At 37.2% G+C, this 24,950-nt stretch overlaps 1 protein-coding gene across 1 annotated transcript in view; it reads left to right on the forward strand.

Moving 5' to 3' along the window:
• Positions 1-1,059: 1,059 nt before the first annotated feature.
• Positions 1,060-24,950, forward strand: part of FAM114A1 (family with sequence similarity 114 member A1) — a gene marked incomplete at its 5' end in the record, with an annotated part of 32,601 nt that continues 8,710 nt past the window's right edge. Inside the window, 8 exons of the mRNA XM_082482496.1 lie at positions 1,060-1,401; positions 3,552-3,639; positions 11,979-12,092; positions 12,242-12,348; positions 14,127-14,261; positions 16,067-16,219; positions 18,213-18,336; positions 24,039-24,124. Coding sequence (XP_082338622.1) covers positions 1,060-1,401; positions 3,552-3,639; positions 11,979-12,092; positions 12,242-12,348; positions 14,127-14,261; positions 16,067-16,219; positions 18,213-18,336; positions 24,039-24,124 — 1,149 coding nt within the window. The remainder of the gene's footprint in view (positions 1,402-3,551; positions 3,640-11,978; positions 12,093-12,241; positions 12,349-14,126; positions 14,262-16,066; positions 16,220-18,212; positions 18,337-24,038; positions 24,125-24,950) is intronic.

The raw sequence follows: 24,950 nt of genomic DNA on the forward strand, positions 1-24,950 counted from the left end.
TGAAAAGACAACATCTACTGAGAGGACTGTGTGAATTTATTTTATGCTGTGCAACTCAGCATATATTCAAGACCTTGCAATGACAACTCTCTGTCAAGGGCTGTCTTCTGAGTAGAGTGCCAGGCATACTGTTGTTGCCAACAAGTAAGTGGTAGTAATCACTGTATAGTAGTCCTTTTGGACTCTGCTGGTGCCGCTCCTTAATCAGCTGCAGAGCTTGCTCAGTGGCCATTTCTATCCCTTCCTGGATCCTCAACCTGATGACTGCGCAGTGGTCTTTTTCTTCTAGAAAAAGAAAGTTACACTGGAAGATAAGAAGTAAGTAAGAGAAAACTGAGTTGTAATTTAAGAAAAAAAAAAATCAATCACTGTACCTCATGCAAGCTTACCTTGGCTTCAAAATTGTTTAGTCATACAGCTGGAGCTTTTAGGAGCAAGTGAGAAGCGTGTACAGAAAACAGAAAACTCAAACAGAAAGCCTTTGAGACAAGTGATGCAGAAATGGTGTGAGCAATGAACGATTCCTGTCTGAAATGGCCACAGGACCATGGCTTGTCATGTTCTCAAATTATGCCCCTTCTCCAACAGATACCACCACAGTTTAGTCACACTGTGTTTGTCATCTTCCTCTCCATCAGTCAGCAGGCTATAGGGACCTGTGTATGTGGAAATGATGAGAATAAGAGCTGTTCTCCAGTGGTCTTTTGTACACATCTAATAGGGAACACGGGAATTAACCATGTAGAAGCTCTTATATTTGACTTCTCCAGACAAATGAACATAATTTCTCCCTCACCGGTTCATATTTTGGGAAACAGTAATGCTGCTCTTCATACTTGAGTGAGATCCTGCAAGGTGAATAGAGCATTCAGAGTATCATCGTGATGTTGGTGCCAGCACAATGCATATGCCAACAGGGCTCCATGCTTCAGAAGGCCTTACATCAAAGCTGTGTTGTTTTTCAGTAATAGCTTATGGTAAATGCTGTGTATTTTATAGTCATTCAAATATTTATGGAATCTAAAAGACTTTATTTATTTTCTACATTCAGAATTGAAAATGTCTGAAGACATATGTGATGGCATCCCATCTGAAGAAAAACCTGAAGTAACGGAAACGTTCAGCAATGAGGTATTGCCTCACGAGTCAGTACCACACCCTGTGGAAGCTGAGATCTTGCATGAGTCTTCACAAAATGAACGTGGGCAGGCCACTCAGAGTGCTACGAATGGACAGGAAGGAGACATATTAATTAATGAAAACCCTTTGACTGAAAAAATAATTGAAAGTCTGCCTTGCAGTGGAGAGGTGGCTAAAGACATGCCCACTGAGTGCAATGAGACTGTAAGCCTTGATGCAGAATCTGAATCTGAAGAAACACTGCATGAACAAAGCAGTCCAGTAAGTAATTTCTTTTCCATAAAAGCCCTCCCCTCCCTGCTTTTTAAGGACAGAATTTTGTACAACTGACATACTGTTTTTCACAAAAACCTAGGGAGTTATATACAGAGAACCTGCACGGGAATGAAATAATTGTAACACTAAGCTTTTGGAAACTAGGAACAGTTTAATTTCTCTTTGCCAGTATGATATTAATTTGGTCTTTCTAGCCTGGCTGCAATAAAACTATACCAGAGCCTAAATCTTATTAAGAATCTAGTCCATTTTGTATAGATAGAATACTCCTGTGATTTTGTTACCTGGTTTTCTGTAAAAATCTGCTTCATTCCATTCACAGAATGAACATAGGAGAGGACAGAATTTAAGCTGCATATGCAGCCCTGAATCTTGTACTTGCTGATTCTCAAGTCATTGACTTTACAAAAAAACCAGTATATGTTTCACAAGGCTCGGTGAAATGGCCAGTGGTTTTTCATTTGTTCTAAGCCAGTAGTTTTTGACTTGTGATTCACAGACCCTTGGGAGTCCTGTGAGAAATTCCAAGAAGTTAATAAAAGAAAACTAAGAAAATCAAGGCTTTTTTACGGTCTACACATCATCCAAATCCAATACATGGGACATAGCTGAAGATTTTTTCATCTCCACTGGAAAATTTTCAGACATCCACAAACTGGAAAAGGTTAAAACATTGTTTTAGTACCTACACCAGTGAGAGGGACCTACCTCGAAGAGGTGACAGGGGATCTGTACACTGCATAATGCAGAGCTGTCTTGGGATACTTCAGCTTTTGGGTTGGAGTTGATTGTGTAAGGATGATATGTTACTGGAGGCTTTGTTGACACAACAGTTTATTAAGATGGTTTAAATATGGAATATTGATAATTGCTTAATACCACACATTAATGTAAAAGGTGGGCAGCACTTTCTCTGGCTGTGTTTTTACTGAACTCAGTTGTTAGGAGTTCCGTGTGCACATCTCCTGGGTTACACCTTTGAGGAGACCCAGGCAGAGAAGCCTCTAACTCTGGCTCCCTCTTGAACTCAGGAAGGAGATGGGTTCCTGCCTGTCCCTAATAATAACCCTAACAAACTTGTATGGCTTTATAGGGTCAGGTGCCTGAAGAAATATTATGACGTCTGTAAGGACACCTCTGGAGTTTTAGGTGCTTTCAGGAATAGGTGATCTGAACTAAGCTTGTCATTCCGCTTTCTTGTGCGCAGAAGCTTGAACTCCACATAATACCCAAGGTAGCATTGGCCATAAGCATTTAGGATCCCATTAAGAATCTGTTGCACTGTTGAGAATGAAAAGACCTTTAAAAATCTGGCCTTAGTGACCAAACTGTAAACATAAAGGCAATATATAAATCAGTCAATATAATAAAGCCAGAGAAGGTCATGGCTGCCCAGGAATACTATATGTGAAGTAAGTTTTAGTTTTGTATGACAACAGATTCTTAACTAATTCTCCATATGGATGCTCTTGTTTCACACTGAAGTTGTAGTCATGTGTTCACTGCACAGATGTGTGCACTGGTATTAGCACCTTCCCAACCAGATGTTACAATTCTTCAGCTGGAAGTCACGCTTTGCAGTAGAGCCCACAGAACCCACAATGGGGTCTTTCAGTCAAAGCCTGCAAGGTTAGTTTAAACCACTACAGAAGGCTGTTAAAATTAGCCTATTTGACTTGGTATTGAAACAGCCAAATGATCAGTTTCACAGACATCAGAGTGAGGTTGATGACATTGGTTTCTTCCTGGGGAAAGAAAGAGCGAGGTGAGAACAGTAACAACCCTGCAGTGCCATAAGAATGACACCTTTCATGCAAGGACTACTTTGTACAAGAGCTTAAGCATCTGTCAGGGGAGCTGGCGGCAAAGCTTTTGTCAGTCATCATTCTGGGCTATTTCTCTGTATGTTCTGTCTCTTGAGAACCATTCTTCAGAAGGCATCACCATGATTAGGGAAGCTGAGTATTATATGACAAAGTGCCTATTTTCAGATTGTATACCCTTGTAAGCAATGGCACAACCATTTTTGCTGGTATCATCATTTATTAAACGACAGACTGTTGGCTGACAGGTTCTTCGTGTTTCCTCCTGCCTTTGGAATTTTAGACAGTGGAGTAATATTTTTGTTCTTATAGGCCACAGACTCCTCATCTAAAGCAAGTAGATGGGGAGCTTGGGGTACCTGGGGAAAGTCTCTCCTGTCATCAGCTTCGGCCACAGTAGGTAAGTGTTCAATCAGTAAAGTACATGGAAACAAATCGTAATTTTCATCTGTCATTAGACACATTAATGTTGTCTCTTAATGATTCATAGACAGTTTTGTTCTGATATCCTTGGCAATCATGATTTTTTTTTAACAGGAGGAAGGACCTTCCTAAACTGTCAAAGCACATAAATATTTCTGCAGGTCAGATTATGAACAAAGCATTAGGCTTGTTTGTAAAGTTAGTGAATTACCTCATTGTGGCTTCTTTACGGAAAGGATACATAATCTGATACAATTACTATCAGCTAAAGTCTTATGGTTTTTGAAGTCCAAGCACTGTAACCCAGATTCATTTACGTGCATGTTTGTGGTTTATACACCATGACTTCTACCTGTACAATGTGAATTCACTTCTTGTAAGTCATTCCAGTTTTCACTGACACTCAATGAAACTTTTAAGGTGTCTCACCGGACTTCAGAGAGTAGAACAACATATTGAAACACGGGCTCTATAATCCCTCTTTCTATACTCTCATTTCTGATAGTACGTCAGTACAACATGTCCTTGTGAAGACTTTAGGTAAACTTAGTCATTACACATTGAAAACTCTCACAGACAAAAAGTGAAGCATGCAAATACATAGCTACCAGTGGTAAATAATTTCTCACAAAACAGCTGCTAAGCTGTTAACTAATCAGTTCTCATAAAGGATCCTCAAAACACCTTCAAAAGATAAACTTATGAATTAAAATTAACTACTATTTACTAAAAATAATGGACTCAACAAAGATACTGGTTTTATGATCCCGTATAAGGCTAAATAATTCTCCTTATTACCCTCCTCTGTTCCATGGACAATAAATTATTTCTATTTCGCAGAGAAGGAGGGAACTTCCCCTATCCTCTCTTTTCTTCAGTAACACTTACGCTCGGGTTCATTACCTTTTCTTTCAGACAGTTAAACCTTTAGCATTTCTCTTTCAGACTTGAGGAAGGGCCTGTGTGTCAAAAAGTTCACCCATTTTTTTCCTAACACTGTTAGTAGGTCTAATAAAGCATACTGCTTTGAAAGACTTAGAATCATAGAATCATAGAATCGTCTAGGTTGGAAGGGACCTTTAAGATCATTGATCCCAACCATTAACCTAACACTGCCAACACCGCCACTAAACCATGTCCCTAAGCACCACATCTACCCATCTTTCAAGAACCTCCAGGGAAGGAAGTACTTCCACCAGCCTTGCCTCTCTTACATTCTCAGACCATCATAACAACAGCATTCTGAAAATAATTTAGCTTAGCATAAATATCTAAAGAAGAAAATTTATGTGCATAAAAGTAATTTTACTGTTGGAATTGTAATGCTGATGAATTCTTCAGTTCGTTTTTATAGATGCAAAGATGGGTTTCTTGGAACTGAGGTCTTTCATGTCATTCAGTTTTTGCCTGTGAGATAGTCATATTTATATTCTGTTTAGCTTTTGCAATAAATAGTATTCTATTAAATAGATATTCTATTGTTGTTTGTGAGTAATAAGATTGTTACCAAACAGTCATCTGTTGCTTAGAAGTCTTGGCCTCACTGAGTAATCGGTTTAGTGTCACAAAGTATATACATTTTGTGTGGGGCAGTATGGCCATAGATATTTTCTTGCACAGCTGATGTGAGCTTGCCTGAAAATGATGAATGCTGTTGGAAAAAGTTTGGGAGACAAACAAGAATGTGTGTTGTATCCCTTCGTAGTAAACAAGACATACCTTTTTACACCTGTTTGTTGCTTTTGTCTTTAAAACCTTCTGCCAGCATTATATCTCTGTGGATTTCCATGGACTTTTTAATGATACGATGTCATTTTTATATAGGCCATACAACATCTTGTTTCATATACATTGAAACCTTCTTAAAACCTTCTGCCAGCATTATATCTCTGTGGATTTCCATGGACTTTTTAATGATATGATGTCATTTTTATATAGGCCATACAACATCTTGTTTCATATACATTAAAAACTCATGCTTAATTGATACTGACTTCTTAACATACCATCTGACTATATCAGCATCACAACTATCTTCACAGAGTGTAAATAAGCAAACAAGTTTGTTGTCTAGGCAGCCTGACTTAATAAGGTTGTGTGATGTCTATTTTGAATAGGCGTATCATCACCATGTATATATATTTTTAGACTGAGTATTATTTAAAAATCAGCACAGCTGGAACAGGTCAAGTTGCCTAGGCAAAGGAGCATCCACATGCAGAAAAGGAAAAAGAAAATTTAAAATTAATTTTAATTTTACATGAGAATGGTTGCACTATGTCACATTGAAGGCCCATCTACTGTCTGGTTTCTGGCAGTGACCAAGAACAATTGGGAGAGAGCCTAAAACCAGATATGTGTAAAGCAGAACTTCCCTTGTTTTCCCATTTCCTGGAAATGGGAAACTTGGGAGAACAAATAGATAATCTTAGATTTGTTTCAGGAAATCAATGCAGCAGGTAGTAGTTTATATTCCTGATATAGAGGGCTAATTTCCTAGTTGTTTATTATGGAAATTCATGCATGATCCTGTGAAGTATTTACTGTCTGTCACTGTCATAGAGAGGATGTGGGACTGTGTATACCATATATCTGCTGCAGTATGATAATTCCTAGAGACAGACAGAGAGAGAAAAAAAATAAAGCTGTTGGGAATTTCGATAAGCTTTCTTCTTATTATCATATATTTATTATTCCTCTTCAAGTTAATATCTGAGCAGTTGAATGAATGTTTCATCTCCTATTCCACATTAGAAAATAGGTTTCCCATGATCCAGTCCATTTTAGAATCATAGAATCATAGAATTGTCTAGGTTGGAAGAGACCCTTGGGATCATCGAGTCCAACCATCTACCCTACTCTACAAAGTTCTCCCCTACACCATATCCCCCAACACCTCATCTAAACGTCTCTTAAACACATCCAGGGATGGTGACTCAACCACCACCCTGGGCAGTCTATTCCAATGCCCAACCAATATTGCTTATTCCTTCAGTGTCGCAAATAGTATAAGTAAAGCTGCTTTCTTGGAATTAGACTTATCAGCAACACTTTAGGTATGTGATTTTTCTGTTGCTCTGTCCTTATCTTTGTACAACACAGCTGCTTGTCTGGTTAAATATGACAAATATTTACTATTCCTTATATTTTTCTTCAAAATTGTACTCTGTATAAAGAGCAGAAACAGTTTGAGGTGAACTAGATAACATCTTAAAGGCCTAACCAAATACATTCAGCTTTTGACAAATGGTATCACAGAACAGCCCAGAATGGAAGGGACCTTGAAAGATTGACTAGTCCAGACTTTTGTGGGAAAGGGTGCCTAGATGAGATTATCTAGCACCTTGTTCAGTCACATCTTGAAAGCCCCCAGCAATGGGGGCTCTACCATGTCCCTAGGGGTGTTGTTCCAGTGAATGATTGTTCTTCTGTAAAAAATGTCTTTCCTACATTATTTTCTTTTTATGTCTGAGCTGAAATGGTTGTTCCAAGGATCTCGGTTTCATTATCCTTCAAACCCTGATTTAGAGCTCCAAAACAGATTAGCATTTTTACTGCATGGCTATATGTTGTTTAGCATAGCTGATTTTAGTTTCTAATAATAAGGTAGTTTCCCTATCATTTGTATCTTACCTCTCTTTAACTAACTGTGCACATATAGCCAGTGATTGTTTTGGTGATGGTTTTTGTATTCTAAACAAAATGTCTGTGGTTTTTGAACTGATTTTTACCACGGTTCCTGCCACAAGGCAGGTGTGATACTCCCCTATGCAACAGAATCTGTAATGCCTTTGGATTAGTAGCAGCCACTGCCTGAACCATGCTTAGTGTCTGACACTAGATGTCACACTAAGAAAATTATTGAATCAGCCTCGTTAATGAGGTGAAGAGTTTTCTTTTGTTTTTAAAAGGTGCAATAAGTTTGGTTTACCCCCTTTTGGAAGCACAGTGGAGTAGATCCACTGAAGTAGTTGCTGGGATGATGAGATGGGAGAGATAGGCTCCCGGTGATCTGGAGACAAAATTTGTACTTATTGTCACCATTTTACCCTCTTTCTTTTAAATTGTATTTTTTTTAGTAAACCAGCAATTACACCATACAGTGTTTTAGTAATACTATTGTTAAAAATCTGCTCTAACAGTGCGTTACCATTACAGCTAAGCCAGTCTAATGGCTAGTGGCCACTGAAATGTACAGTCCTGCACCTTTTTTTTCCTTGTATGTTTCTTTCTCCTCCCTGTGCCAGCGCTCATGCTCCTCTGAACTCCTGGTAACCCAGTTCAGGAAGCTGAACTGACATCAAAATAACTCTAAAAGAAAGAAAAATCCATTTTCTGCCCTTTTAGTTCCTTGAGCCAACTCACTGAGATAAGTGCCAGGGCAAACAGAAGGGACAAATATGGACCACGGAAGGAGCAGAACCTCCAAGAAGCCATTAGGTCATCTTAGCTGTAACAGCAAACCTTTTATCCAAAAGGCTTAAGTGTGGAAAAATATATTCTCAGTCTGTACTTGAAGCTTGTGACTTCTGTTTTTAAAAACGGCTTGTATGCTTGAAAGCTTGCCTGTTTGTTTTGTTTTGTTTTTTCCCAACTAAGCTAGCTGCTAGCTTAATGGAAGATACTGCCTTCTCCTACAAGCCTTGCCTTTCCCGTGCTGTATTGTTCTGTGTGGATGAATTATGGTGTTCATAAGGTGCTTAAGTTATGGTGCTCAACAAGCTGCATTTCCAAGCAAAGTCTGTTCTCTGTCACGCTGCGTGCACCTGCTACCCTCCACGTAAGTTTGGGGGTTAGTGCCCTTGATAAGACTAACATCTTTCCATACCTCTTACACAATAGAAGTAATAAAAAATAGAACCCAGCTATGTAATTTACATGGTCTCTGAAATTCATACTATAGGGCCGCTTAATGCATTTCTGTCATGCATTGCTTGTAATTAATATTCTGCCGTGTTGATGATTTTGTGCTTGTGTGTATTCCTTATCTACTTCACCTAGTAGAATAGCACACGTAAATATCAGACACCCATATACCTTGATATGCTGAAAAACTTTTATTACTCAGTATGACAGATGTCACTTATGATGTCACTGCATTCATGAGCTTAGATATTGTTACACATGGATATGTGTAATAATATGCATTGCACATCTTAAATTGAAGTCTGTGTGGAATGGAAATGCAAATGCTTCAGATAACGTGAAACTAAAGGATTGAAGTGATGTGAGTATCTTTTCCATCCTCTACAGATATTATTCCCCTGTTGTGACATAAATTATGACATTAAAAAAAAAAAACGAAAGCACCAACACAGGGAAAAAAGCATGCTTTCTTCAAAAAGCAAGCACTTAACAATACTTATTGCATAGCTTTTCTGTCTCTGCAGATGAGTAAATGGAGGCATCTGAGGTGTTCCCAAGTTTACAATACCCTACAATACGCTACCACACCCACTGTAACAAAACCAACGCACCTTTATCTCGAAAATGTAGACTCATCTCCCATAACCTCTTTTATTTCTGTGCCTTTTTAAATTACAAATAATAATTTTCATTTCCAAAGCAACATGCTCTTCTGCCATGTTTGTGCATGTATGCGTATATAACAGTGCTGACTTGCTTCAGTTGTGGTCTTCTGATCTCATCTGGTTTTGTTGTAGTCAAACATACATGCCATACAGCTTAGTTCAGCAAAACCACTCCTAGCTGACCTGAAATATTTTCTTATCATTCTAGTGCATGTAACCACAGCCCTGAAAATGCTGCCTTTTATAGGTCTGTAACTATCAGTACAGGAACTGTGTGCCTCCTTTTCTTGGAAGTGTAAGCTTGTCTGCAAAAGTATGAGAACCAAATTACAAAATATAAAAAAAAAAATTAAAACGTTTGGATTCAGAAAAAAAATGGAAATTTAGTCTGAAAATTTATAACTTTTGCACATGGTTAAAGGGAAACTTTTGCTTAATGTTCATAGTTATTTTTTTATATAATTACAGGACAATATTTTGTTAGCAACAAGTACTTCAGAAAAAAATAAGTCAATGGAAAGAATAGAACTCTTGCTCATTTAAAAAGTTGTGAGCATGAGAAATGGAATGTGACATGGAATATCTATTACATTAGTTTAAAAGCACAACTAATAGTTGTTTAAGTGAGTCCCAGGAATTTGGAGTGTAAATAAATGACTCCAGAATCTATTCATGCTAACATTTTAATTGAACTAATTATAACTTGCAGGAGATTGAGATTAGATAAAGTAGTATGTCACTCTGCAGTATCTGCATTGGAACAGATTTTGCAAAAGGCAAGATGTTATCCAGCAATGACTTAAATCACTGTGGTGCATAACCTAGTATGTCCTGTACAGTTGGACATACTGCTACATTTTGTAAGACATGAGATAAAATAGACAAAGGTCATATTTCCTTTAGGCAGGTAAAAGTGTTTACCTGCCTAGTCTCTCTGTTTCATTGTAAAACATCAGGACCCCATGCAGCTTATCTCTCATATAGAGAATTACTTGTTTCTGCTCATCTGTTCCTTAGGGCACATCTGTTCTTTGTGTTTACCTCCATATACTCCAGTTTTCTTGTATGTGATCTTTCAGTAGTGCTGCTTCACATATGTTTTCTAGAATATTTATTACTGAATTCATAGAGCACCTGATGTGCAACCCATCTGGAAATCACAGAATCATAAATGTAAGCTTTTCTTCTTCCTACTCCATTTCAAATGCTTTTGCTTCATCTTTCTTTAATCGCACATTCAAAAGCATATTTGGATGACTACACACACATGTATATGTATATTCGGAACAATGCAGAGCACGGACAAATGATAGGCTATTTTGCTGTAGTTAATATAACTCAGAAAAGATGCTTTGAACTTTTCTAATAGAAAGTGCACACAGTTGTGGGAAAGTATGGACTATGGCTCATGAATCATTATGCTTGACTTCATGTCTTACAGGTCTACGTATCTGCTTGACCATCTGTATTAATGGCTTTTCTGAAATCATTTATCTATTTACAGTTCAGTTTATGGTAACAAAGCAAAAAAGTATGAAATTGTCATTAATACTTCTCATAAGTAGTTAGGCAGATAGTTAAAGCACTCTGTATTGTCTTACTGCTGGAAGTGATCAGCTTTACCTGAGATGCAGTAACAGTGTACTGTGCAAGAAAAAATAAAGTGGGGTCACTGAAGCCATTTCATTTTGTGTTGGAAAGAAATATTGCTCGCCTGGTTGGTTGTTTACTTATTGTGTCTCAGCTGATGTGCAGAAACTAAAGAAGATGTTCTAGCTGGATCAGTTATAATGAGAGAAGCATATCATGAACATACTTGTGGGTATATCCAGAAGCAGAATAGGCAGACAATTTGAGCGTTTTTCAAGTACAGCTGATGCAGATTAGGAAGCTGCTGCCTCCTTTTGCTGGCTACCAGGCAATCCCACCCTATCCTATAGCAGGATATTACCACTCCATGTGATCTGCTAGTGTAAATAAACTCTGTGTAGAAAAGTAGCAAAGCAATCCCATTCTGTCAAAATTACTCAGATAAAAACACTAATAACATATACTCTTTACATTAAACTAGACTATTTTAATAGAACAGAGAGTTAGGGAGTCACTTCATATGCATCAGGTAAAGGTGGTATAATCTCTGTAGAAGATCAGCTACCAACAGAACAATAATTCCGTCTGTGTCATCTGACACCAACAGATTTTACAAAGTATATTTTAACAGCAGCTTTGAGGAAAGACACTTTAGAATTTGACTTCAAATGAGCAACTGAGGAGCTTAAATCCTAAAATAACTTTGAGGACCTGGGTCAGTATTCTGAACATGCTTACCTAACATCACACCTATGCAGCAGACTGAAGAACAGATTCCTTACTTCAGCCCTGCGGTCACCCACAGTCCATTAATTGTGGGTTAATTGTTGTAGACTTCTGAAAACTAGATGAGGCCAAACCCTATGGTATTAGGAGGACCATCAATTTCTGTTTAAACTGTTTGAAATAGAACATTTAGCATTTTGAAAAGCAGGTAACTAAACTTATGTGTGCCACTGAACCAAGTTTTATATTTCAGATCCAGAGTAATTTGTATTTCGGCTTTATAATTTATAGTTAGTTAATATACTGGATATAGTAGAATAAGTGAATTATTAACCTAGAAAAAAAATTAAGTAATTAAGGTGAGTTTAACAGTTATTCTGATTGTCATCATTTGTGGAGTATAAGAATACTATGCACTGTTAGTAATAAGTTTTCAAATCATACAATCTGAACTATGCTTCTGCTGCAGGTCATGGGATAACAGCAGTAAAGGAAAAAGCAGGAACTACCCTAGGAATTCATAACACAAGTTCAGCATCTTCAGAAACAACAGACCCTTCTGCAGCTGAAACACCAATTATACGTAAGTCCAAGTGCGCTGAAATTGGAGAAAACTCTTTGACACTGCCAAATTAGTCCAATGTACAAAATTTTAAGATTTTAATCACAGAATCCAGTTTACTGTAATTTGTGACTTGAAAGTATGCTGTAGCTTGCTTTTTTTCTTGTTAGAAGCAGAAGATTCTATGGACCAAAGCTCTTCTGAGAACATTCCTTCTTCTCCTTCGTCTGGATCTCGTGGCATGTTGTCAGCTATCACTAATGCTGTACAGAACACAGTGAGTCATTTTAGCGAGCCTCTCTGCTCTAGTTATTCTTCATCATTCTTAGGTGCAATTTCACTGTAGGTCACATTTAACAGGTAGAGTTTGTTAAGTTGTAGGTCTTTGTAAAAACTTCTGTTGTAAGTCTGTTTAGAGGCTCTTCCATGGCAAAATAACTATCGAATTTAAAAAAAAAAAGTCAAAAAAGTTGAACACAACTAAGTCAACAACAAATGACTTTGACACTAGTTTCAGTGAAAAATATGGTCTTCTCCTAAACTATATAGAATTCTGCAAATTCTTGGGAAATCTTTTTTATGGTTGTGGCACCATTGTCTAATTTTTTTTTTTTGCAGTTAAGTCCTTCCAGAGAAAGTATGATAAAATTTGTTATTATTTTTGAAGGCAGATAAAATAAAAAAATACTCCATTTGCTTATTTTAAGGCTTTTACTAAACTCTGTATTGTTAGTCCCTTGCCCTTACCTTCACCTCACTGTCTAATCTTTCATTTTATAATAGCTTTCTCAGAAGGCAGTTTGATTGCAGACTCAGTGAGGCAAAATCTTTTGTCCGTGGTTCTTTCCTATTACACTTCCCATATATTTTCTATATGTTGCACTTCATCCTTTTCTGGTTTTCTGTGTTGCAGCTTTTGCAAAATCCTGTACCATACTGTTTCCAAATCAATTTTTGTGTCATCTTCTTCCCCAACATTTTTTACAGACTATTACCATGGCAAATGTTTTCCTCTGAGCTTTTCAGTATGGCGTTTCCCTTGAAATTATAAGAGACTTTAAGCATGGGCTGAAAAAGCATAGGAGGCTAACTTCCCATGTGGCCTCATAGGAGACTAACTCCCCACGAGCATGTTTTACAAAGTGGCAATTCTTTTTTAGTGCATGTCCGGTTCGCTCTGAGTGCCTCATCACTCTAATATCAAAGATTTTGGGAGCAGATGGAGATTCCTTTAGACTATTCCTAAGGCTGTTGCTACAGAATCTGGAGCATTGAGAGAGCTGAGACACCAGTAAGATTACCTGAGCATTGTGTAAGATTTTCAAATAAAAGAAATGTGCTCTTATGCAAACCTAGAGAGGCTGCTATACCACAGTGATGAATGTCACCAAACGAAAAGAATAACTTAAGGTCTCAGTAAGTCGCCTGTAATGCCATTTGAGACTTTGGTAGTGTTCTCCACTATATATCAGGTTACATCAGTATATGAATATCTGACAGATCCATAATCCAGACTGAAATGGGAATCTCTAGCCAGTGAAAATTCCTCACTATACATGAAAAATTGTGAGTAAGGGCTAATGCTAATACAAAGGCACAGGAAAAACAACTGTATTTCGATAGACAGTTCCAGAGTAATCACATGCGTCAACATTTTAGAAATCAGTTAGGTAAGGCAGGGTCATCCTGTTCATGATTGACTTTGGCTCCATATTACTCATATCTAAAATATGTTCCCATGGACTAGATGCCACTTGGGTTGAAAAGAAAGTGTTATTATTAATAATTTTTTATTTGCAACAGGTGTTACATTTCCTCAGGTGTGAGTCTTTTAATTAACTAGAAATATTTGCATAGTTCATTTTTTTCCTTTTGAAAATTTATTCAGAACAAACTAACATAATTTTATAAATGTGTCGATCCTATTGTTAGTTAAAGCATAGAAAATCTAGGGACCTGAATGTTCAAAGATGGCGTCAGCAAAAGCAATACTCTTTAGAGTTCCTATTAGCATAAAGTGGAGAGAAAATAACCACCTTGCATTATTTTATACAGGGCAAAAGTGTATTATCTGGAGGCTTAGATGCTTTGGAATTTATTGGGAAGACAACCATGAATGTCCTTGCGGAAAGCGATCCTGGATTTAAGAGAACCAAAACACTGATGGCAAGAACAGTTTCTCTATCTCAGGTTGGATATATTTAAATACAGCTTACGCAGTTTCAGCTGCTTTTTCCAGAATTTCAGATGCCTCAGGGGGAGGCTTTATTTATTGCAGTAGATATTGGCTAGGCTTATGGAAATAAATATTGTGCTTTATATTTCCTCCACTTCCTTTTTCTTCACAGAACCACAAAAGATAATGTAAAATCATCTTCTCTGCATAATCACATGTACAGTAGCTGATTTTAATAAGATAGTATATGTGGTGATAAATCATTACACTCTGGAGACAAAATCAAATTGTTTGTGGTTTTCTAACAGCTGTAGATAGATGTCTTTCAGCATAAACATCACTATACTACTTTCCTTGGAAATGAGTAAGACTGAAATATAACATATGTTTCATTAGGAATTAAAGCTGTGAAAAGTTATATCTTAATGTCTATCTAAAGTAATGGTAGCCTTACACAGTGATGACTCATACATTTAAAAGTTCAGAGACGTGATAAAAACAGAACAGAAGTGTAAGTGCTGTCAGCACAAAATAGCTCTCCAGACACTGAGAGGAGGGAGGCTGTGGCAATCAATAAACATTGAAAAAAACTTTAATTTTACTACGTTTACTTCCTTGTGCAGAGGAGTAAGGTATTTTTCTTTTAATGAGATGTTTCATATAACGTAATATGTGTTGGTCATTGTAAGTGTAAACAGCCTGATATTGCTGTAGTAGGCCAGAGGCAAGTAACTCTTGTTAAGGCCCACAGGGTTAAAATGAGCTTTTGAGAATACCTTCCTAGACAATATGCATGAATTTACACATAAAATCTGAGGCAGAAAGTGACATAAATCAGTTCTCATGGGTTGCATAACACAGTGCTTCCTTTTCGGTGACTTGTACATAAAACTTTGTGAGTGATCTTTTGAAGGTGGAGACTGAAAAATCTGCCATCATAAGTCTTTTGTAACAAATGAGTAACTAAAGACAATATCGTAGAAATTTTTAGTGATGCAATAGCGTAAGTGGCAAGAGTTCACCTGTATTCAGAGGCTTATATGTGACTTAAGATGCAGTCCAGGTGTATTTACCAACTTTACTGTAGCAAATTCCCACAAGAGGCTGTTCCTTCCTGGGAACAGAAGGAAGGAATAGAAGATCCTGTTCTATACAGTTTTCTCTCCTTATACACTAATAGAAGCGTATAAGAAGATCACTCAAAAATATCCTCAACTATGTGGAGTGTAGTTCTGCTCCACCTTTGGTAGAAGTCATACCTTATTAGGCTAATCTCTTTTGTCACTCTCCTGTCAGATAAAACTGACCTCAGTATCTGCTAAAAATATTTTATAGGAAATATTTATGTAGGTGTGCTATTTATACAAGCAGGTAGCTAGGTCCTGAAAATAATATTCTTCCCATTTTGTGGTCTGTGGAATGGATTGCATGACTTTTTAAGGCTGTGTATGAAATAGTCCTTTTTATTTTTCTTTCGTTGTAATTGGTGGCTAAATTTACTGTATGATATCAATAGCCGACATCATTGTTTTTGAGAACATAAGCAAGATTATTTGTTTGTTCGTTGTTTTTTTAAAAAAAGAAGGTTAGCAATTGCCATTGGGAAAACCACACTTAGAATACTACTTAAATATTTTATTAAAGAAGTTTATCAAAAAAGAAGGTAAATATTTCAGCTCTAAAATTTCAGCTCTGCGGGTGTGATAATAGTCCTAAATTTTATTACTGCTTCCTAGACAAACAAAAGCAGAAGGTAATAAAATCTGTCACACCTACAGCACTACCAATAAAACAACGAGAATTATGTATATTTTTGTAGCTGTTGCGAGAAGCTAAGGAAAAAGAGAAACAGAGACGGGCCCAGCAAGTTACAGTTGAGAGAACAGCACATTATGGACTACTTTTTGATGAGTTCCAAGGTTTGTCTCATCTTGAAGCTCTGGAAATCCTGTCAAATGAAAGTGAAGCACAGGTACAGTATGCAGACAGCATAAATCAAAATAATGGTTGGTAAAAAATTGTTCTTTACATTAATTTCACTCTGCAGGTGCATGTAAATTGAACAGTAAGTTTTTCGTCAACTTCAGAGAAAGCTGGATTGGTCCCACGGGCCAGTCCTGGGCTTCAGGAAATCAGTGTCAACACATGTAAAACTTAACTCCAAGATTAACTCAAAACAACTTCACAACTGAAAGTTATTTTTGTTAGGACCATGTATCAGCTTGTGACATTGTGCAGATGTCTTTTCAGAATTTGCAAGGAAGTTGATGTCTTTTATTAGGTTGTGTTAGATTTTAAACTTACATAAAACTACCCCGAGATATCATTACTGGAAGTATACAAATGCTATATATCTCTCTGAAGAACATGCTAAAGTTACTAAGGCCTGTATAAGAAATATATTTGAATTTCATTTGTCAGTAGATCTCTGACAATAGATTAATAGAATTTTTTTAGATTCCCAACAATGGTATTTTGTACTGAAACAGTTTTCTGAATAAATTTCTTAAAATACATGTTTTTTTCTTTTTTGTTTTAGTAATTAGCATTCCTTGCCCTCTGGGTTATTTCTAATAAAAAATAACTACCCTTTTTTAAAAAATGTTTTATTTACTGTCACAAATAAAAGAAGCTTAGTTTAATATCAGTTAGGTACATACTGTCCATGATGGTTTGGGGTTTTGCACTTATGTCTAAATGCAAAATTATAAATTCAAAACCTACATGTAAAACAAGCTCAGGTTAATTGCACGTGGCAACACTATTTGTCTTTTACTGTTAAATACCACAGGGTAAGGAAGACTTGTGCAGGTTGTTACCATGAGGTTTTTGATGTGCTTCACATTGTGTCCTAGATAACCCCGGGTTCATAGTCCTAGTAAATCCAACAGGACCGAATGCAATTGTCTGGGTTAGCTAGTCCAATTCCCTGGTATATATTCCAAAAGACTCACAGAACATCTTACAATTACCAGACACACACATATGCACCAAATACAGTACTGTAAGCTTGGGACCTGTACTAAAGTATTTAAAAATACTTTGAAGCTTGTATTTTATAAGTTTCCATTAAAAAAGGTCCCAATTAATCCTGTGAAATGGATAATGCTATAGAAAGGTCCAAAAAGGTAGTCCTTCACAACCTGAGTTGGGTCTCCCAACTTTAGCTTGCATTTAATCCTGACCATATGAGCTGGACACATCAAGGAGGAACATAAAAAAATAGTATCTTTCTCCAGTCTCTCACTGAGTCAATCTGCACATCTGTCAAGCAAGCTTAAAAAAAAAACAACCTTGAAACAAATCTAAAAGTGAAGTTTTACAACAAATGGAGAGAAGGCATTTCTTTTGGCTTCCATAGGCTGAGAGTGCAATCATGGGATTAACACAGCATAACTGTAGTGTAAACAAACAGTGATTCAAAGAATGTTTCCATCCCTCTCAGGCTTGCCACCCTCTTAGATATGCAGGGACTTGCAGATACCTGAGACACTCAAAGATCTGTCAATTTGTTCTTCAGAACAGGTAGACCGGTAGACTGTCAATAATTTTGATTGCGTTTTAAAGGAGGGGAAACAGATTTCTTTTTCTAACTCCTCCCATGAGTGCTCAGACAAAGTATGAATTCTGCCTGTGCTCTTCCTTCCTGCTGTCTTCATCCAAGCAATCCCAAAATGCTTATTACAGCTTGCAATTAAACCACAGTTTTATAATTCAAAACAAATGTTCTGGGAGGAGGTAGAGACCTGATGACCTTGCAAGACTGGTGTAATTTTTGTGATACTCAAGAAATTTTGTTGATGAGAACTAAAAATACATCTACATAAGTTGGAAGGTTAGAGACAAGATTTGAGCACAATCGAAGTTCCCATTTCTTAGCCTATTTTGGTATCAGGCTTAAAATTAGCAATATAAGAAAAAGGCTCTGTTTTGTTTAGGAATTCCTTCTGTCCTTTCTTTTACAGATTCAGTCATATTTAGCAACGCTTGATGGAAAGCAGTTGGAGACTGTGAAAAATGATTTAATTGCTATAAAGGAGATTTTTGTTCCAAAGGAATCAGATGATGAAGTAGTACAGGCACAGAAAGGTAATTAGAAGTACAGAGACTTAACCATATGGACAATTGTTACTTCTGCATAGAGTCATTTAAAAAATTACAGTCCAAACTATTAATTTCTGATACCCTGATACTCTTCATAAGCAAGTCACCAAAATTAATACTCGGAAAGTTCTGGAAGCTGATCAACACTTAATTTTGAATTTATATTGTAATTGAAATGTGAGATAGAGAAAATATAAGGTAAGGAAGTATTGTGTTAGTTTATTGTCAGTGAAAGCAAAACAAAAATAAGAATAATTTTGGATAATTGAGATTTTCTTACAGAATCTGTTTATGAAATTGTTTAATCTGAAACTTTAGGGGTGTTTAGCAATGCTTTTCCATTTAGCAACTTCGTCCTTACTTTGCACCCTCCCTTGCTAGATAGGGAAAAGGTTAGACTGTAATAAAGGGACTTAAGAACCCTGAACTTTTTGAAGGAAGGTCACTTTGAAACATACTGGCAAAACTGCTTTCTAGTTATTGCTTGGTAAGAGGTGGCATGTGGAGCGTGAAAAAGAAGTTGAAGTAGCAGAAGCATGCCATAACTATGACATAGTCCACAGCATCAAGGAGAATGGGACCAGTATGGCAGTCCATAGATCAGCTTATAAAAGTTGCGATAAAATGGGTGGGCCTTTGGGTTAGGGGCAAAATGCATGTCTTAAACAGGTCAGGAATTTTGGTATTTCTCAGAACAGGCTGGGAACAGAAGGATAAGAAGTTAGCTTAAAGCCACCAGAGCTCATGTCTCCACGCTTGTGAGATCCATACCAAACCTCTTCTAGCTATTAGAAACAATACCCTTGACCTGACTGAGTACTGGCTCATGCCATTAAACACCATATTGTTGTGTTTCAGAAACACAGAAACCTAAAAAGATGTTTCTTCCACACCCTTTTGATCTTCTCAGGGGTGCTTTGCCCATAAAATCCACATTTTGCAAGGTGATGAGGAATGATTTCTGTAGCCTTCAGAAAAGTTAGAAAAATTGTGTTAGCATCCACATGTTCTAACTGGAAAGTCTTTTCTGCTCAGACTGCGCTTTCTAGCAGTGCTTACTCAGTATGCCTGGTGTCTCTCACAGGGAGCTTATTGTTTCTTCTCCAGGGGAACAGTGAGTGTTCAATGTAGTCTTAGTATGGTAGAGTTTTGTGCTGTTTTTTTCCCTTGTTAATTTTTTAAAAAGTGGGTTTGTGAGAAATAGAAGTCAAGAAAGTGTTATTAGCTGCTTGAAAGTGAGGATTCATGAGATGTCTGTTGTTCCTTAATTTTCTTTCTTTGCAACCAGCCCCCAGGAACACTTCTGTTTCTTGCACAAAGTGGTATTTTCTCTGGTAGTGAGAAGTTCTGTTTTTTCAGTGAAGCACAGCTGCTCATCACACTCCTTGAAACATTAACTGGCCTTCTAAATAGGATGGGACCAAGGCAATGTCCACCTTCAAAAAAAAAAAAAAAAGACAAAATCAAAGTGTGCAAAATCAAATCAGTCAGCAGTGAAACATACCCTCCTCTCTGTGACAGTGGAAATAATAACTGTCTGCCTTACAGCTGTATGGGTGTTACTTCAGGCTGCAGGTCAAAATTACTCATGTCTTTTAGTGCAGCCAGGCTCAAGATTTATTAGTATTTGAACTGCAGATAAATTTCATGTATTAGTATTAAGTTGGTTAAATTTTAGTTCCACTGGAGGACACCAAAATGATAGAAAGGTTAATTACTTCTCAAAGTAGCTTTCTGTTAGGGCTGAGCTGACAGTTCTGTGGTCAGGCTCCTAACCTGGGACGTGTGGCCTTTACTTCTTTCTTCAGCCCCTCACCCATAATCTGTAATACAGAAAACACTGCGTTGAGAGTGGTCTTAACACTGTATAGTGCTTTGACACATGCCCTCTAGACAGCATCCTAGTCTTGGTACCCTGCACAAAAAATATGTTATCTTCATTAAAATCTTACCAGAGTGAGTGAAGGCTTCTTATGATCCCCCTGAGTCAGGGAAAACCAACATTTTTCCTGAATCTGTTAATGCACAGAATCTTAAGTGTTATTAAATGTAGCAAATGCATAAAACCTTGTAAAACTTAAAGAATTCCACTAATAGGCCTTTACATGACAATTGTCTGCTATTTTTACATAAAAACAATATCCAGCACCTTTACATGTGGCCCCACCTCAAATACTGTGGTCAGTTTTGGGTCTCTCACTAGAAGAAAGACATTGAGGTGCTGGAGCGTGTCCAGAGAAGGGCAACAAAGCTGGTGAGGGGTCTGGAGAACAAGTCTTATGAGGAGCGGCTGAGGGAAGTGGGCTTGTTTAGCTTGGAGAAAAGGAGGCTGAGGGGAGACCTTATTGCTCCCTACAACTGCCTGAAAGGAGGTTGGGGGTCGGTCTCTTCTCCCAAGTCACAAGCAATGGGACAAGAGGAAATGGTCTCAAGTTGCGCCAGGGGAGGTTTCATTGGATATTAGGAGAAATTTCTTCACTGAAAGGGTTGTCAAACATTGGAATAGGCCGCCCAGGGAAGTGGTGGTGTCACCATACCTGGAGGTGGTTAAAAGACGGGCAGCCGTGGTGCTTAGGGACATGGTTTTGTGCTAGACTTGTAAGTGTGCTTACACTTGGTAGTGTTAAGGTTAATGATTGGACTCGATGATCTTAAAGGTCCCTTCCAACCTAGATGATTCACTGTTTCTGTGTAATGTTCTGTGTGATTTGCATTTCTCTTTCCCCTCATGGAGCATAGGTTTATTAAGCAGTTTAATGCTTCATTCAGACTTTGGTTTGCTAATCTTTACATAATTTAAATTGGATTCCAGTGACTTTCTGTTGACTACACTTAGTGTTCTGGTCACATTTTACAAATAAGTTTAGCTTTCCAGGGAGCACACCGGATCTTTTGCGGACTAGGTTTGAGTTGTTTGGTTTTATTTTTAAACTGGATTTTTTTACCTGAAATGACTTGTTGGGACCTTAAGCATATTTCTGTGGCATAATTAATATTTACACAATGAAAATGTCTGTATTAATGTTAGCAAAATTTTTAAGCATGATTTGACATCCAGCATAGATAAAAGACAGTAAAGTTTAACAACAGGTTGGCTGATCAGGATTAAATGCAGCTCATGTCTTGCTGTGAAGAGGCGGCTTCATTCTAGTTTGTGTTCTTAGCTCAAGCTAGTTAATACAGTTAAGGTCCTGTTAAGCACATTAATAGGTTTTACATTTATAAAATCATTAGTCAGCCATATGCTCTTTTAATAGCGTAACTTTATTTATAGAATTATATATTTTTACTTAAGCTAGCTAAGCTAGCAAGAGGCAGCAGGCTATGTTAAATTCCATGGAGAAATTTTGAGTTTTAATCCTGCTTGCTAAACAGCAAAAACTTGCTAAACTAACTTGCCTTCAGTAGGATTTTAATTTGTGCTTCCTAGTTCAATAAAACTTGTGTTTTTTTCCTTTACGTAAGGAAGCCACCCTCCTACAAGAGATAAAGATTACCTAATGGTGTTTGAAAATGTTAAATCTTATCTAGCCACTGAGCAGTATTTGAAAACAAGTTAATTACCACTTATTGGTAATTTGTTTCCACTTTCTTGTCATCAAAGTCATGTTATTTATATGGTGTCATTTGTCAGTGCTATATGTATTCAGCAAAAAAAAAGACTAGCTGGGAGGAAAGCCAGTACTTTGCATTCAAGTGTTTGAAAAGGGTTGCCATTTGTTTTATGTAAACTCTCAGGATCCCTTCTTATCCTAGACTCTTATGATCTCATTCAGAGATGTTAGTGCTGCTTTTAGTTTCTACCATAAACACGTTCAGTCCTACACGAGGAGAAATTACTGCAGTGATCTTTGGAGAACTGTTTTGGGAAAGGATTGGGGCTAGGCTTTGTTCTTGGGAACCTTGAAACTGGAACTGTAGGGTTTTTGTGTCTTTACTTAACAGTCAGATAGGTGCAAAATCAGTATGAAAAAGAAAAGGAAATTTTCTGACACAAGTAGGAGAAAGCCAAATGCATACCCTTCTCCCTAATGTTTCCTCTCACTTTGATTATGCAACCCTTTCATGTATTTTTCACTGCAGCTTTTTTTCCTTTCAGTTGTGTATGAAATAATGAGAGGAGAATATCTGAAAAAGTAGCTTTACCTACATTTTGAAAGCCATTAACACCAAAAAATTCATATGTGAGGTTAAGGGGGATTGTAACCAAAGTAAGTATTGAATTGAACTTGCCAGTTATCAACAGTTTTGTTAATACCATATTGATCCAGTGAACTGCTTATCAGTTTTCAGCATGCTGCAGTTTATAAAACAATTTGGCATTGTTTTAAGAACAAATGAATTCAGTGTATCCAAGAGGTGCTGTACTGTGAAACCTGAAAAAATTATTTCTAAAATTTACTGATAAGGGCAGCAACAAAATGAACTCTGTGCATGTCTTTGGCCTTTCAGAATACGCTCTTCCTGACCTGTTCCCCAGCTGTTAAGAGGAAAGCTCAGTCTCTTGGTCATTGCAGGTGAAGAGTTCTTTGTGCTAAACACTAATTCATTTTATAGCAGCAAAGATGGGTGCTCTCTTTACAAGCAAGGGTGAGATGTCATTTGCTCTAGGAGATTATAACCTGAGTGTCAGATTCCACCACCTTTCCACATGTTGCAAGATACTGGGGACTGTAAACAGTTCTACTAAAATCCGCAAACTCATTGGAGGGTAATGGCCCTCCACCTTTAAGCCCAGTACTGAAGATTTGCGTAAAAAATGGAAAAACTGGCCCTACCTAATAAAGGAACAAAAAAAAAAAAAAGTGGGACTACAGCAAGACATGAAATTTATTTTTGAAGTAGCTGGACTTTTATCAGGCTCAGTATGGGGACTTTGACCTTTTAGCGTCATCAGGCTAAAAAAAATGCATTTGGTATATTCCCCCAGGAAATGTTTATGAAGATTCCAAACTCAGTAAGTGCAGATGGACAGAACCAACCAAAATACCAACTTTTAGGAACTTAGAGCATGTTAGAATATGGCAACTGCAAGTAGTCAAAGGAATACGTGTAATAAAGGTGAAGTTTGAATACTGGTGATTTTTATCTTTGCTGATATATCTTTTGAAGTATAAGTGAGGTTCTTTAAGGCTCATTACTCCAAAGCAGAACAGAAGACATTCTTCATTTAAGCAAAGCTTAATCTTAAAATAGAAAGGAAACACACCTCTTAGCTGTGGTTTGCAGACAGAGCAATATAGAATATGTTTTCCAGTGTGTGTCCTCTGAAACTTCTTTGTATCTCGCCCTCCTGCTGTTTTTATTCCTTGGTTTGAAAGAAGAGGTTAGTATCTCTCCTTTGGTTATTTTGTGGGTCATATATTTTTGTCAGATGACTAGGGATCATTCAGCTTCTTCTCCTCTTACCTGTTTTTGTGAAACTTAGTGGAATTTAGAATGAGGTGGAAAGAGTAGCTAGTGTCAAGTGTGTCATAGTGTCAAGCTAGCATATCTGGTTGTACAAGTATCTCTGTTGCTTTTTTTCTTCTTTCTTTGAGCATATAAACACACACATTTCTTGTGTCACTCTCACTATTTTTCAAGTGCTAAAGTGCTTGGGGAAATTATTTGACTGGATGTATTTGATCATGTAAAATATTATAGTGATAACAACCTAACAAAAATTGTCTTGTTTTTTCTTGCAGCAGATATGGGAGAAGAGTTTGTCAGCATGCTTACAGAACTGTTGTTTGAATTGCACGTTGCTGCTACTCCTGACAAACTTAATAAGGTTAGCACCTGTTAGTGAGCTGCCCTCTGTTTCTTAGACAAAGACAAAGAGGGAGGGCTTTATTCTGAAATCTCACACAGAGCAGTACCTGGCTCACATCGACAATTCAGAAAGTATGGTGGGACTAAAATGATGAATATCAAAAAACTTTCAGGGAAGAAGTGAGATTGGTAAGGCAATACAGTTGCAATGACTAGCGAGCACAGTGGGCCATGTTAGAAAGTCTTGAACCAGGGATGTCTCAGCAGAACAGAGTTTACAAGCACAGCGGATTTTGTCTTACATACTGGGAGCAAAGGTCAGATTCAGAATTATTTTTCTTGCTTGACATGTTTATTCTTCTGAGGGACTTCTCCAGACTTCAGCTAGAAGCAGTCTTGGATTTCTCTCATCTAACTTCAGTTATCTAAAAGTTAGATGGCCAGAAGCTAGTCACATAACTAGTCACATTTTTACTATCAGGCCCGTTTAAAGATGATTCACCTGCTGATCTTAGGTTTAGATCTTAACATACTTTAAATTGACTTCATGTTAAAAAAGAGAAAACATAAATTTCCTACTAACCATAACAGTAGTCTGAAGTTGTGTAAAACTTCAAGGCTTTTCCACTTTGATCTACTTTCATGCCTGGGAGGGCACCTGAAGATACAGTGATTTTCTATTTATTGTTCCTTTAAGAATTTAGTGCATCTCTCTTACCTCTCCATTTTTTTTTTTCTTTTTTTAATACCACTTTCTTATTTTTTTCATTTGGGAAAATTATTTTCATGTAAATTTCTTTGGAAGATACCTCATCAAGCTGAAATGTTACTAAATTTGGTATTAA

The sequence above is a fragment of the Vanellus vanellus genome (assembly GCF_965231255.1).
Source record: "Vanellus vanellus genome assembly, chromosome: 4".
Taxonomy (NCBI): Eukaryota; Metazoa; Chordata; class Aves; order Charadriiformes; family Charadriidae; genus Vanellus; species Vanellus vanellus.